The following is a 14,722-nucleotide window of genomic DNA, read 5'->3' on the forward strand; positions in this document are numbered from 1 at the left end:
ACCTGATGTATAATACAGTCATTATGCTGTATTTAATACACAATTGAATTCTAATACTATGTTTCAACTTTTCTTCCTGTTCTGGTAAACAGCTGAGAAATGTAGAACTTTATTCTTTTTATATAAAGAGAGAAAGTGCAACTAAGGATACACACTCAAAAAAAAAAGTTAATATAGTGCTCAGTTCATGTTTTGAGCACTGAATTGTACTAATAATTATGAAGATTCATATAGTTTGCATATTAACTGTTGCAGATATGAAAGAATAATCATGAACTTTAATTATACAGAGCAGACTATTTCATCTGCATCTTTCCTTTTCTTTCATCAACTGTGCTTTACGTATATTAATATTAGCATGCAAAGCAATACTGTATGGTAGTAAATTCATGGGAATGCCTAGATTAAGGCAGAGACTTGCAAACATCTGATTAATAGGGAGTCTTTAACTTGCAAATACTCTGATTTTCTGTCTTCTATCATGCAGTAGATATTGGGTAAATCTGGTTACCTACTTATTCATAACATCTGTTTTTGAAATACTGTTGAGGAAACAATATGTTTTCCTTCATTATTTGACCGGGTTTTTAAAATTCTGTTAAAGACAAGGAATGGTGGACAGCATCATTAGTGATCAGAACTGGGGTGTACCTCTTATCTTCACTAAAAAATTAAGAAGCTGAATTTACCCAACAAAACAGCATTTGCAAAGTCAATGTTGTAATTTGTAATTATCGTTGTTTTGAACTGTTTGCTGTCTAGGGCGTGCTTCAGATTTGATGCAGGGAATGTTCTAAGTAAAAGTCATGTAACTGAAGATCTAACCCCTTTCTACTAGGAATTTATGGTCCAGACATCTATGTCTGTTTCAGCTTCAAAGCAACATAATAAAGGAAAATACTTCCATTTGCTCTCCTGTTCTATAATCAGCGATAAATGTGCATGTTAGATAAGACTGCAGAACATTTAAAAGAAAATTCATGCAGAGGCATATCTTTTAAGTATAGGTGATCGCTGTAGAGTAAAGGTCTGAATGAAGGACACAACAAGCATGAACCCACTGAAATTCATTGCCAGTGGCAGAACAGACAACGGATTTTGATTCCTAGCCCTCAGATGAGTGGTGGTGTCTGAGCATGCCTGAGAGAATGTGCAGGCCGTCCCAGTGGAAATTGCTAACTGTAAATCTGTTTAAGCCCTGAAAAAAGTGTTTGGACTGCATGAGGAGCTGCAGATAGACTGAGAGGAGGAGCAAGGGGGAGAAAAAGTAAGAAGTAGTGGGGAAAATGCACTTTATCTTACTGCTTCTGTAAGAAGAACCAATATCACTCCCACAATCATTTGAGTATTCTCACTGCTTTCAGAAAGGCATTAAATAAGGCAAGAAAGACTTATGTTCTTCTAGGGCTTATAGAAAGAAAGATTGATAGAGTTTATTTAGAGAAAAACTGAGTCTTCTGAGTCTTCAAAGACATTCAGGAGACTGTTTTAGTTGTTTGTATTCTCTTGTGCATAACCCCACAGGCCAAATGTAGTTTGGGGGGCTTTCATGAGGGCTCATCATGTGTAATATTAGCAAGTGTTTTCTATCACATGAACAGCTTCAACATAATATTTGATAAGAATTATTTTCTTTCTAAAGGAGATTCCCAAAAGGGTTCGTAAAGGCTCCCTTTTGCAATCACCACCAGTATTTTTCTCTTAGATTCTTTTTAGATATATGTTTCATTTACATCACTGTAGCAAAAATTAATTGGCAAGGTGAAACCGTAGACCAGTGTTGAAAATTTCTCCTAAGCAAAGTCTGGCTAATATTGACTTCAGTGTACAGTAGCAGCATGTTTGTGCTGAATGGTGATATGAACTCTCCATCTGCAGATGTCAGCCTCCTAACTATCACGATGGTCAGGACTGAACATATGGTTGAGCCGTGTGTTTCAAAACTTGATTCTGCTGGCAAGGATTGGCCTCTTCATGCTGTGGACTTCGTTTATGATTGGGGAAGGGAGGAAGAAGAAAAGGAGAAAAAATTGGTGTAAATGATTCTATGATTGGACTACCTGCAACAGTGCTTCCTCAGAGAAACGCAGGTTTTTGCATCTGGCCCTTTTTCTTGCCTAGGTTACCCAGGAGAGAAAAGTGCTGTTGTAGGAGTGAAAAAAAAAATAGAATTAGGGTAATGTAATTTAATTAAAGAAAAAGCCAACAAATAAGTTGTTAAAGAGCCCCACTTAAGTCTGCTGGGGTCATTTCATTTTGTAAAACCTGATCTGTGCACAAACACGCAAAATATTAACAAAACTAATTAAAAAACTGCAATATTCTTTATTTACCAACTAATTTAGTTTGATGATACTTTTGAGCGCACAAGCCCTCCCTCAGATCTGAGGTAGGATCAAAAAAATTGTGTTTTCTAATGTATTTTTGGAAGGATAACTCTTGCACCCCTCATAATGAATTTTCCTGAAGAACATGGGTTTTGGTTCATGGCATTTGCAGGTTACACCGACAACTTAGTGCCAATATCTGATGTGACATTTGCTGCTTCCATTTCAGATCTGCCAGAGAGACTGTGTATCCAACATTGTGCCTGATTTTTCTAGGTACTGTGTTGCTTCATCTGAGAACAGACCCTAATTCCCTGTACAGTTCCTGCTTATGTTGGTAGATCATCAGGGCTGTACCACCACTGCGGCTAAACCCACCTGCAGGCAGAAGTCAGTGCGCCAAGCGCAGAGCCGTGCATTCGATTTGGTACTAATCTGACCGCTGTGTCCCCAGTGGCCTGTATCCCTGGTCAGGTAACATTCCTTACCTGTGCAATTACAGTGAGCCCCTTCGCAATCCCTGCCCTTGCAGAAGGAACTGTCTGAAGGAACCTCCGTGAGAGACTGTTAGTTTATACTCCAAGAATACTTAGTCTGGAAAGTACCTCTTTGCTCTCTGCAGCAAACAGCTTTCTTCCAGTGTGGGAAGCGTATTGGTAATGTGGTCAGAGAACCAGGCCACGCGTGGAGCACGGGGTGCCCTGGAGACTCCTGTCCCCTTTGGCCCTGGAGCTGGGGACCGTTGTCGTTATCCTGCGCTTTGCCTTGCAAGCGAGGTTGCTGAGCCAGCGCCTGGGTTGTATCAGCACCGAGGTTTTGTACGGGTGATGCAAAGCCACTGATGTTTTCTCCTCTGTCTCTACATAAGCTGCCTGTACAGCACCAGTGCAGCTTAAAATGTGATCCCCAGTGTCTTTACTGATGTTGCTAATGAGGTTACCGATTAATGGCACCTAATGGTCTGTTGTAGCAGTGGTTTTGGTGATGGAGACAGCTGTCCCCTGGGAACTGTGCTGAGACTGTGAACTCATTTCACATAAGCAAGTGAAGCGATGGGAGAGATTAAGTCACACACTTCATCTCCCCGCCACCCCAGGGCTACTCCCTCCAGTAGACAGCAGGTGGAAGGTCGAAGCAACTTTGAGGGATGAAAGCCCTTGCTGGAGTTCTATACCCAGAGAGAGTTCTCTAACCCAGAGATCTATACACAAAACCACTATATCCCATTAGCAGTCTTCCGATCTGTCCTGTTCCCCTGACTTTTTGAAGTATTTTGCCAATTAACTGGGATTTTGAAGCAATTTATTATTTTTTTTAGTTTTGTCACTGAATTGTGTTGATCTGTGGTGTGGTATCCTCTTGGCACCTGATTGCAGTATGTAACTCTTGGCACTTGCATTTCACATTATTTATTAAAAAAAGCTCCCTGTACGAACACCCTTGCATCAGAGGCTTATGGGTATTTGGAATTTAATTTAAAAATACACATTTATTTTCACAGGCAGCACTTTGGGGTAAGGGGTTCTCATTCTTTAAGCTTCACGGCAATGTTAGGTTACTTTTGGCGTACAGTAGTTGCATTTCATCAGTCGGAAAAAAGGTGGCATTATAGATCTACATTGCATTCCTGTAGTGCTTGAATACCTGTAGAGTATAGCACACTTTAAAATATAATTGTGTAGCTGTTCATTTTTGGACAGGAATGTTTATAATAGTTAACATTTAGTTAGTAGCTTTCCCATTTCTTTTTGCTGAACTGATGACAATAGCAGATATTATAATTTAGGAAAAAAGGAAAAAACTCAAAACATACCAAACATCCACTCTAGGATCCGTACCCATTCATTTTAAAATCCCCTACAGTCAAAAATATTTGAAGAGGATTAGTTGTTTTATCCTGGTAAATCCCATATTTGGGAAAAGCAAATCTTTTCATGCTCGCCAAAAATGCTGTATAGATACAAAAACCTGTCTATTGTGAGGTGAAAGTCAAACAAAGTTTTGTATGTATTGTCATTGCTAGGAACTTTTAGAAACAAAGTTTCATGGAAATTAATGTACAGTGTGCTGAACTGTCAGAGCGGGGAGCTGAAGTCCCTTCCCTTCAAAACACTCACCAGGAGTAGCTGACCCTTCCCGCTCACCCATGAGACCGGAAAGGCAGTTCCCCTGCTCAGCATTTAGCTTGGCTCTGCAGTCTTCTCTGGAAAAGTCCTGGAGTAACTGTTTACAGCTTGGCAGATATAAAGAGCAGATAACATGTATGAAGAGTAGAAAGACATGAAAAAGTGTTTAAAGGGAATGTAATTTCAGTATTTGTACTGGTCACTTGTGCTTCACTGAGTTGTCATCCTATTTTTTGGCTTAGCCTGGTGGTGTATTTACAATTTTTTGAACAACTGAAGAATTCTGTACACAGAAAGATTACCACCAGGTTCAGAATCACTTCTTTGAACCTTTTTTTGGTGTCTCTTAGGAGAGATCTTATTTTATAACTATCCTAGTACTTACCTCTATGCTCAGTTTTACTTTCAGTAAAAGAATAACATGTTACTTTAACGGGGTGAATTTTAACACACTTTCATCCTGTTTCATGGTAGAATGGAAGTCTTGGCAGTTTTTTAAGCTTAAAAATTGCAATTGCTTAGAATTCATACCGTTACAGAAAATTCTGGTAAAAGTTCCTCATACCTAGATGAATCCTCTACCGAGTCATCGAGAAGGAATAAACACATTAAAACTTTGATCATGAATGTGAGCTGAAACAAAAACTTCAATTAAATTTGGCTATGTTACACTCCTCCTCTGTTTGGTTATCCTTAGTCTCCTTGCTAGGTCTGTTGGCTCTCAGCTGCTTATCAAACAGTGAGTTTGAAGTGGGCAAGTGAAGTGTGCTGGAGATTTCCAGAACTTTAGTGAATATTTTCAAAAAAATAGACAGCAGACTCAAAACTTCATTATTTCTAATAGAAAGCTAACCCACTAGAAGAGACAGCATCCTTCAGGGAACAGGAAATAATACAAGCTGATTATAAAAAAAAAAGGAAATAATTATAGTGCTTATCTTTTAAAATACAGACTTTTGAACAAACTGTTCAGAAGTGGCCTAAGATCAGAAATTATTGTCTAGATGATTTTTAAAATGAAGAATTCATTGGTAAATTATAGTTAAGTTCAAATTAATCACAAAAAAATTGCAATTTGCTGAATTAATTTGGGTTTTTTGGTGTTAGAAATTGACCAAAATTGTTCACTTTTGAAGTGCAAACTGCCATCTCCCCACAGATTTTATACATGGTCTTCCTCTCGCTCCGTCCACTTCTAACTTTGGTTTAATTGGAATCGTCCCATACTTTTCACTGAATATGATGTGTTTAATGCTTGGGTTAATTGTTCCTATATTAAATACACCAACTCGACATGCTTTTATAGACAGAATACAGCATTAATTTGCTTTCTCTGACAAAAAAACCCCAAACCAAACCAAAAAAGGCCAGCTGTAATAATACTGTGCATCTAACGATGGAAGCATCATCTGTCATTTTAACAGGCTAAATAGGCAAGAATTTTCTGGAGGGGGAGGCAGGTAGAGGGAGTAACGTGGCAAATACGGTTTCTATGTCAGAATAGGTGTTCAGCTTCCTTCTGCTCTCCCCAGCCACACCAGGCCCATGTGTGTCCCTGAGCTAGGTATTTAAGTATCTTGCTCATCAGTTCGGGTGATGTTCACCACAGTGCGCACGTGTGAAAAATCCCATCTCCTTGTCTTATGAAGGAAGCTATGCCTGCGTCTGTAGCGGCATTTTTGTTTGGAAGAGGAATGTGCCTTTGAAACAAAGCTCCTGACCGTGCTCACTGTGCTTCTTTCACACTGCAGTGCTTCGTGGCTTTTTTCAGTGCAGGAACTGGATTCCTTTCAGTAAAAGAAAACTGCACTTGTTCCAGGCGTGCACCTACTGGGTTGCAAACAGAAGCAGGTGTCCAGTGCAGGGAACCAGGTTTGAGGTAGCCTGAAGTATGCACGGTCTTCAGTCAGCATCTTGGCATCAACTGCTTTGCTCTACAGATCTGCGGCTCCTGTGCTGCCCCGCTTGCTGACACGGATACAGCTCATGGTGTTTGGTTAGCCTGCAGCAACAGACTTCACAAATAGTAAAATGTGGCCTGTCTTGTGACCCGTTTTTGTTCAGAATGGTCGTGTAAATGTTTAAACACCTAAGGAAAAAAAAAAATAAAAATCAGGTGTTAGTGTGCTGAGTGAAAACAGTATTCAGACCTGAGTTAAGAAGTAACTCTTAACTACAAAGAGTAATCTGCAGCCAGGGCTCTGCCTGTCCCGTGCTTCTCACTGGGGTCTTCTCTTGCCATTCCTTCAGGGCTCTGGGTGCATTTGATCTCGAGGCGGCTTTTTGAAATTGCCTCTTGCCTCCCATATCCATGCTTATTTTCAGTAGGAGACACGAGAGTCCGTAGACATGTTCCACATTTCATTTCTAAACTCTTCTCCTGCGCTAACACTGATGATGATAGGTCTGCCTATCCATCCACACTTCTGAAGAAAGATGAGAAAGAAAAGTTTCTGCCCTTCTCCAATACGGAAAGAGCTTTAAATATTTATCTCAGAGACCACTGGCCAAGTTATTACCCTGTTCATGCCAAAGGGGCCTCTGAAGGTACATCATCTGTCATGAAATGATTTCCAGGCCCATTTTACTACACTTCCAGGAGAGAAAGGTGACAGACCTTCCCTTTGCAGTTTGGCAAGTTGGGTTTCATAACCCATTATCTCTAATCGCAGGAGCTTAATTTAATAGAGCTAGGGATTCACACCAGATGATGGTCTCACTCAGTAGGATACTCCTTTTAGGTGAGATCTTTTAGATGTATATGGCAGTCAGCATTCACCCCTTATTTGTGGACAGAGATTTTGCTTTGGTGCTGTCCCATTATCTGGACTGGTCCAAGAGATAACGGAGAAAGGGACTTCTGCTCAGTATTGATTTGATCTCTCTTATCTTTACTGGGTCTCTTGAGCTCCCCCATCAAGACAGTCAGAGGACACACCTACAGCTTTCATAAAATCCCCAAACTTTGTTTCTGCTGTTTAGTTTTAGTCTCTCATCTCAAATGGCATATTAATTTGCCATTTTATTTCACTTGATTCTCTTTATTTTCATGATCTATTTCCACAATTAGTTTGACTCGTTGCTGCCGTATCCCAGCTCAGTGTTTCGCCTTTGTAGGGTTTGTTGCTCTAAAGGTTCCAGAGAGAGGACTTGTCAGCTGGAAATGGTTCTGGTGTGTATCTGCCTTAATATAACTCTGATTTTTCCTGTCTCCATCTGCTGGTAAAAGATGAGATTTGCTGTTCAAACAGATCATATAATGAGTAACAGAAACAATAAATTTTAAATAATAAATACCCCTTTTGCTGTTATAGAGACTTTCCATTAGGAACTGGATAGAAATGATCAATTTATTTATTTTTAGGCTGCTTAATAATAGCTATCAAATACTAAGAACTTTTGATCTGTTGTGGATTTATACTGAGCTGACAGGAAAGAGTTAGATATTCAAATGGATATACTAATAACCTGGGAATGCAAATCAGTGCCCTGATGAAACTAGATTTTTTTCATTTCTATGGGAGTAAGAGACATTCTGAAGTGGTCATCCCTCTTTTTAAATATTAATATTTTTACTGTTACTGAGCAAGCAGATAAAGGAAATAATGGATAAGGGGATTTTCAGTCTGATAATTTATTTTAACTGATTTCTGCAGACAAGTATATAAGACTCATGTTATACAAGAACTACCACTCCTAACATTTACAATACAAAATTTTCCAGTGTTGAATCCAAAGGGAGTAAAACACCTACATACAACCATGTCAGGAGGTCCTTACATATAAGCTAACAAGGTGGGGGTTTATGTGCAGAACTTTTTGTAAGGAAATAGGTTGTTCAGAGCACAACGTTTCAGTCAGCAAAAGACACTGCTTCCCATCCAGTGGAAATGCATCTTCTAGACTGCAAAAGGCGATGCTGGTCAGCAGAGGTGTGGGGACACAAATGCGTTTTAACTCTGCTGTCGTCTGAACTGGTGTATATCAGAAAAATGTTACGCATCGTATTTCTGCATTCAAAGCAGTCTTGCATTTGTATGTGATTTATGTTATGTAATGAAATATTTAGGTTCATTGTTATGTCCATCTACATCCTGATGTTTTGTAGGTGTTTCTGGCTCTGATGCTTTTACAAGAGAGATTTTTATAGACCTGAACATTTTCTATAAAACCGCCAACCATGGTTTTACTTTTATTTTCTATTTCAGTCTATCATGTGTTTATAGGAATATTTTTCAAACACTGTAAAGATGCTGATAGTTATATTTATTCACAAATCAAGAGGGTGTTTTATGAGACCTATTTCCCCCAAGAAGTTTCAACACGAGATGGTGTAGGTTTTCTCAAGCAAGGAACTGCAAGCACTTTTGTTTCAGTAGCTTTAATTTTAAAGGCTTGCATTAAATTTTTTTTTCCTCTGCAACGTAACTATAAAAATGACAGCCTTTAATTTAATAGATCTTTTTGCTGTCTTGACTTAGAGTTTTATCTGTTCACTTCACTGGCAAACTTTTTTTCCCCTTTTTCACTCCCACTAGCCCTGGAGGTTCCACCTCAATAAAAGAGACTGACTCTCTGCTCAAGCATCCTTGTTCAAAGGGATCCTTAGCACTTTCTGAGAGGTGCACAACGCTCTGAAAAAGTCACTTCTGTCCAGAAATCTATTCTTTATGTAGATATCTAAAAACAAACAAGCAGAAAACTTTGATCTCAGAGTGCAAATGGAATTTTTGGGGCTGAAAATGAAAAGAAACATCTATTTATTGGTATCCTAAGAACATAGGAATATCACTGAATAAACATAAAACCAAGAGTAAACAGGAATCCCTGCAATGCAAAGAGTAAAATTACATAACTTCTCACTGGTAGAGATTGAAACCATTCCAGCAACTATAAGGATGAATTGTATTTTGGCAGTGCGTGTCACGCTGCTGGTCAGAGAGGAGTCTGAAACAACTGGTTTAGGATAGGGACATACCTCTGTGATGGCTGGAACAAGTGGGGTGCAACTCGGCCTCAAAGATTTAAGAGTCTAAGTGAAACGTTCAGTGAGGCTTCCGTTCCTAAGTCATTTTTGAAAGTGGGGCTTGGACTCTTGCCATGACAAGTGAAAGTCCTAAAAATACCTCAGTGATTTATAAATATCCCCCTTGCTATTCCAGAGTTGTTAGTACCGAAGTCATTCTGAAAGTGGCATTTAAGCTTCTCAGTCATAGAATTATCAAGAAGGAACTCAATTAATATCTAGTCTATCCAAGACAGGATTTACTCAAACTGTCCCTGACAGATATTTGCCTAACCTGGTCTCAAAATCCTCCTGTGACAGACATCTCATAGTCTCCCCAGGCAAACTATTACTGTACTTGACTATCCACATCAGTAGTAAGTTTTTCCCAATGTCTCATGTAAATCTCCCATGCTGTGGTTTAAACCTATTACTTGTCCTGTCCCTTGTGGACATTTCATAGCCTTTCAGACATCTGAATAGCATTATCATGTATTTCCTCATTCGTCTCTTTTTAGCCTTAGTTGAGGCTAAAACAATGTCCCCGTAGGCACTGTGAAAATTTTTACCCAAAGCCAGCTTCTAAAGTAGAGCTGCTTTATTAATGCCTTTATCAAATAGCAATTTCAGGATAAAAGTGTACTGTAATGAGATATGGCAGGAAAGCCTGATAGAACTGCGTCCACTTCAGAGACGTAATGGTTTAAATGGAGATTTGGTGTTGCATCGCTTGCCCAGCTTTTTACTTGCTGGTATGTCAGTATTGGGATATCAAAAATCTCAGTGAGTAGCTACCTTATTCAAGTTACTCATCTGGTGTATTGCTTCTGCAGCTAAAGGCTTATGTCTCTGCACAGCATTGCATGTTGCCAGATGGACCGAACAGCTTAGAGCAGCTCAGCACCTACTGCAGCGCTGCAGGCTTTCTGAAACAAGGTCTACCTTACAGCACCAAGCAGAATGAAGCCTGACCTAGTCATGTCCAGGTCCCACCAGATAAAGTTATGATGAAGTTACAAGTACAGATGTTAAATAATAGCGCTGTCTTCTCCTGAAGCAATTTCCACTCTGTGTAAACCATTTTTTTCTTTTTTGACTGACAAGATTTGGAAAGTTTGTATACATTTCCTGGCACTTCAATTAAGAGGCATGACAGAGAGTTTTACTTCCTTGTATTTTTAGAAGTAATAGCAATGCTTACTGTTTTATTCAACTGGATGGAGAAACGCAGCTTTAAGAACACACCCACATCATGCCTCCCTACCTTTGGGTGTCAGTGTCCAGGGAGAGAGGTAGGAGGACCATCAAAAAAGAGCACTGCACACTATGGCTGCCAAAAGCAGCAAAATGAGTTTCATTTCTGAGTTTCTTCTTTGAATGTCTTCCTAATGTTCGCATGTGTCAGCTCTGCTGAGGTGGCATCTCAGGTTTTAAATTAATATTGTTGTAATGCATTTCTCTTTAATTAGATAGAGAGCTTCCCCGTAGGAAATTTCCTAAAACAAAACTCATTAGTAATAAACAGATTAAATCTTTATCAGTTAATCAACACTATAAACTTCTGAGTGTTCGGAGAGCAGTGTGAGATAACACTGTCGTCATAATAAGAGTGTTTGAAATCATTAGGGATCCTACCGTGCCATTTGGGCAGTGAGAAAATAATGATTGAAGATGGGCAACCCCTACAGAGCTCACATGTGAATTCCCCTAAAGATTAAAGCTGCTAAGATCTGGACTTTATGTTGGGCCCATCTCTAAAGGTTTGTTTTTTTTTTTTTAATAGCGGGCAATAGTGGTGGGCAATACCAAGTAAATTCTTAATGATGCTGATACCAGAACCTGTCATGATGCCACAAAATTTCTGAGCTGATGGTTAGTGAAATTTTAGGGACTGTTCATGGGATAGGAGCCTCAACGCCTTCTCAGAGCAACTGTTCCCAGCTGACCTCTCTGAGGCTTTAACCTGTGGTGGAGACTGCACTGCAAATTCCTCATCTTCCTCCACCCTGAATCCCCAACACAGTCACTTCCACCAGCGCTATGGCAGTCCTCTCATCACGCACGTGCGGGATTTCTGCTCTGGTCCAGCTGTCTCCCGGGAATAAAGAGCACAACCTGCTGTGCAAATGGAAGGGATCACGTAGCTTTGGACAGGGACCTCTCTGAAGAAGGTTGGGCGTACTGGAGCAGGACAGGACAAAACTTGTGTGGCTGGTAGCGTATCACCACCTCCTAACCTGATACCATTTGGAGTCATGCACTTTTAGAAAATTATGCTATAAAGGCACTGACATTTTCTCCATCACTACTTGGAATGTGTCAGGGCTCCTCTGTGTCACCCTGGGGGGTTCTTTGGAGCCATTGGGATTATTTGGGTTCTTTCCATGATCTCTATGAAAAGTAAAAGTAAGTGGGCTGGAATAAAAATAGGGGCAGTGGGAAAAATACATCATGTTTGTCCACATCCACCAAACTTACTGGAATGGGTTAGCAAGAAGTTATGAGCAGGGGGACTTCAACTGGGAGTCATACATAATTAATGCCTTTTCATTTCTCATCTTTTGTCTTTATTTGGTCACTGCAGCAATAATTGTATGTGTTTTGTCACAAAAGGGTCAATGTAAATAAGTTTTGTTGTGGCATGAATTACAGCAGCAGCAATGGTATTATCAAATGCGTTAAGTTTGGAGCACCCTTATTGCTTAAAATACACATTGCAGGTTAGGTGACACTGCTGCCTCCAGAGGTGTAAATTCAAATACTGTGTTGGAGTACAAGTGAATTGGCCATTCTTGTTTTATTCTTCATATACTTATGTTGTATTACAAAACACAGCCTGCTTGATAGATGCCTGCTTTGGAAAAACAAGAGTCCCAGTTCCTGCCCCTTCATTAGAATTGAATCCATAGACAACTGTAAAACAAAAAACCCCTCATATGGATGGTCCTATTTAAAAGGTGGGAACTGAACTGCACTGATTAATTTCAGAGACACTGGGGACTGTTTCTGTTTAGAAGTCTTCAGCTACCATGGCACTATCACTTTTGAAAATCAGATGGTAGGTGTCCTCACTTTTCTGTCACTTGTTCCAGCCAGACATCTGTGTGCAAAATTCACAGATTTTAAAAACATCCCTTTCTTTTCCTCATATTGTGATATGTCTTCCTGTAGTATATTTTCAAGCAGGTTTTGCAGGGGTAAATTGTTTGTAACAACTTCCTTTGTATTCATAATTACAGTCAGCTCTGTCACCTGTGAATTAAAACCTTTTATTAAATACCTTTATGAAATGCTAGGTACAGATTTACTGGGAGGGGAACGAGAGGATAAAAGAGCTCTTGTGTTCTTATTAACAGCCGCATAATGCATTTCTGTGCCACGTGTTTGGGACTGCTTCTGCCTTTGAATCTTGTTTGTGCATTTGGAGAAAGAAGCATGGATACTTTTTGTTTCATTTTTTAAATAAATCTCTTTCTATCAAGGGACCAAATGCCCTGGCTTGGCAAAACGACTGCTCGCGAGGGTCTATATGATCGTTCTGAGCATACAGCTTTCCTACAATACTGTTTCTGTCATTCACAGGGTGGGTGACCTTCAGATCTCAGTGGAAGGGTCTTTAACTCCCTGCTAAAAAAGGAGAACATGTCCCATGTTTATCATAATTTATCTATTCATCCCATCCTCCTTACTTTTTCTTTTCTCTTTTTTTTCTTTTCAGGATGGAGTAGGTGTAGATGAGAAGCTGTCTTTACGGCGGGTAGCCGTCGTAGAAGATTTCTTTGACATTATCTATTCCATGCATGTTGAAACTGGGCCTAATGGAGAACAAATCAGAAAACATGCTGGACAAAAGAGAACGTATAAAGCAGTAAGTAAAAAAAACCAACTAAAAGTGAACATCAGTCTCTAAAAGCGTCAATTATTTGGGCTCAGTCACGTGGCATGTGATTTGTGTTTTTTCCAACTGGATCAGTATTGTGACCCTCACCATCAAATTTATTTCAGAGGTCTTTCAATAATGCCTGAAAACAGTTTAGAAAAAACATCTTCTGTGTAATAAAGGCCAGATCCATTGAATTCAATAGAGATTTTCTCATTGGTACAAGCAGAGAATTTATTCTTTCTATAATGGTTTGACAATTTCTCTAATAACTCTGGATTCATTGTTATTAAATGGATGAAGTCTTAAATAAGACTTAGAAGGTATTGCCACAACTTTGCTAAATGAGGTGCTGTACATCAGGATATGAATGAAGTTGCCTTATAGTTTATCGCTGCAGACTAAGGACACTTAATGGTTTAACGGTATGAAAACTTGTAAATATCTTAGATTCAAAAGGCCGGAAAGCTGCTAGGTACAATGAGAGAAGTAGTGAGAGGGCAGCTCTCACATCTGCATAAAGTGGCTGAGTAGAGAGAAATGATTATTTCTAAGATTTTTAATTGCATATTGTTGCTCGACCTAACCAGTTCAGCCACCCTCTTAAAATAGCTATAAATTGCTTTTGCAGTTTGTGGCACAAATACAACACTTTCTTTTCTTACAGAGAACTAATGAAACATCTACTGCACTTTCCCAAGGTGCTTAAAATGTGTGCGCTTGCCTGGATTTGGATGGCCCAACTTCCATGCGCAGGGCTGTGATAGTGCTAGGCATGCTCAGCAGTTGATCCTGATCCACCTGCCCAGCTGTTTCCAGCTGCTGAAGCACTGGGGGCTCCCCCAGGGCGGCCGGGCAGGGCTCCCAGCCAGGACCTGTCCCACAGCCCCGCCCAGGATGCAGGGCGTCCGAGGCACCTCTCCGCATGGCCCCAGCGGGCCGGGGCCGGTGGGGGACTGTGCACAGGGCCCTGAGGTGACCTGTCACCCTGAACACAATGTTCTTCACCATAAAAACAACCTGCAGTCGTGTCAGCCGTTTTTCATCAGAGGTCACCAAAATGTGGGGGAACTGCAGGTTTCTGATACCCATATCTTCAGTTTTAGCCGTAAGAAATAGCTATTTTTCCATTACTTTTTTTTTCAGGTATATATCAATCTTTACTATGTATCTATGAATCCCCTCACAGTTATTTTATTTATAGGCTATTTCAGATGGTTTGTTGTGGGATAAGCTCTTGGCAAAATTTCTTATAATTTGTTCCCAGCGGTATTGACCTTAAGATAGCTATATGAAGGAAGATATCAATCATCTGGGTGTGCTTTTGTAAGGCTTGGAGCGTTATTCCAGGGCGAACAAACACAAACTACCTAAATTAATTTTC

At 39.9% G+C, this 14,722-nt stretch overlaps 1 protein-coding gene across 4 annotated transcripts in view; it reads left to right on the forward strand.

Moving 5' to 3' along the window:
• Window positions 1-14,722, forward strand: part of NOL4 (nucleolar protein 4) — a 200,426-nt gene that overhangs the window by 22,033 nt on the left and 163,671 nt on the right. For all 4 annotated transcript variants that reach the window (XM_054818073.1, XM_054818072.1, XM_054818074.1 and 1 more), the window contains exon 2: window positions 13,177-13,326. In XM_054818073.1, the coding sequence (XP_054674048.1) occupies window positions 13,177-13,326 (150 nt within the window). The remainder of the gene's footprint in view (window positions 1-13,176; window positions 13,327-14,722) is intronic.

The sequence above is a fragment of the Grus americana genome, chromosome 2 (assembly GCF_028858705.1).
Source record: "Grus americana isolate bGruAme1 chromosome 2, bGruAme1.mat, whole genome shotgun sequence".
Taxonomy (NCBI): Eukaryota; Metazoa; Chordata; class Aves; order Gruiformes; family Gruidae; genus Grus; species Grus americana.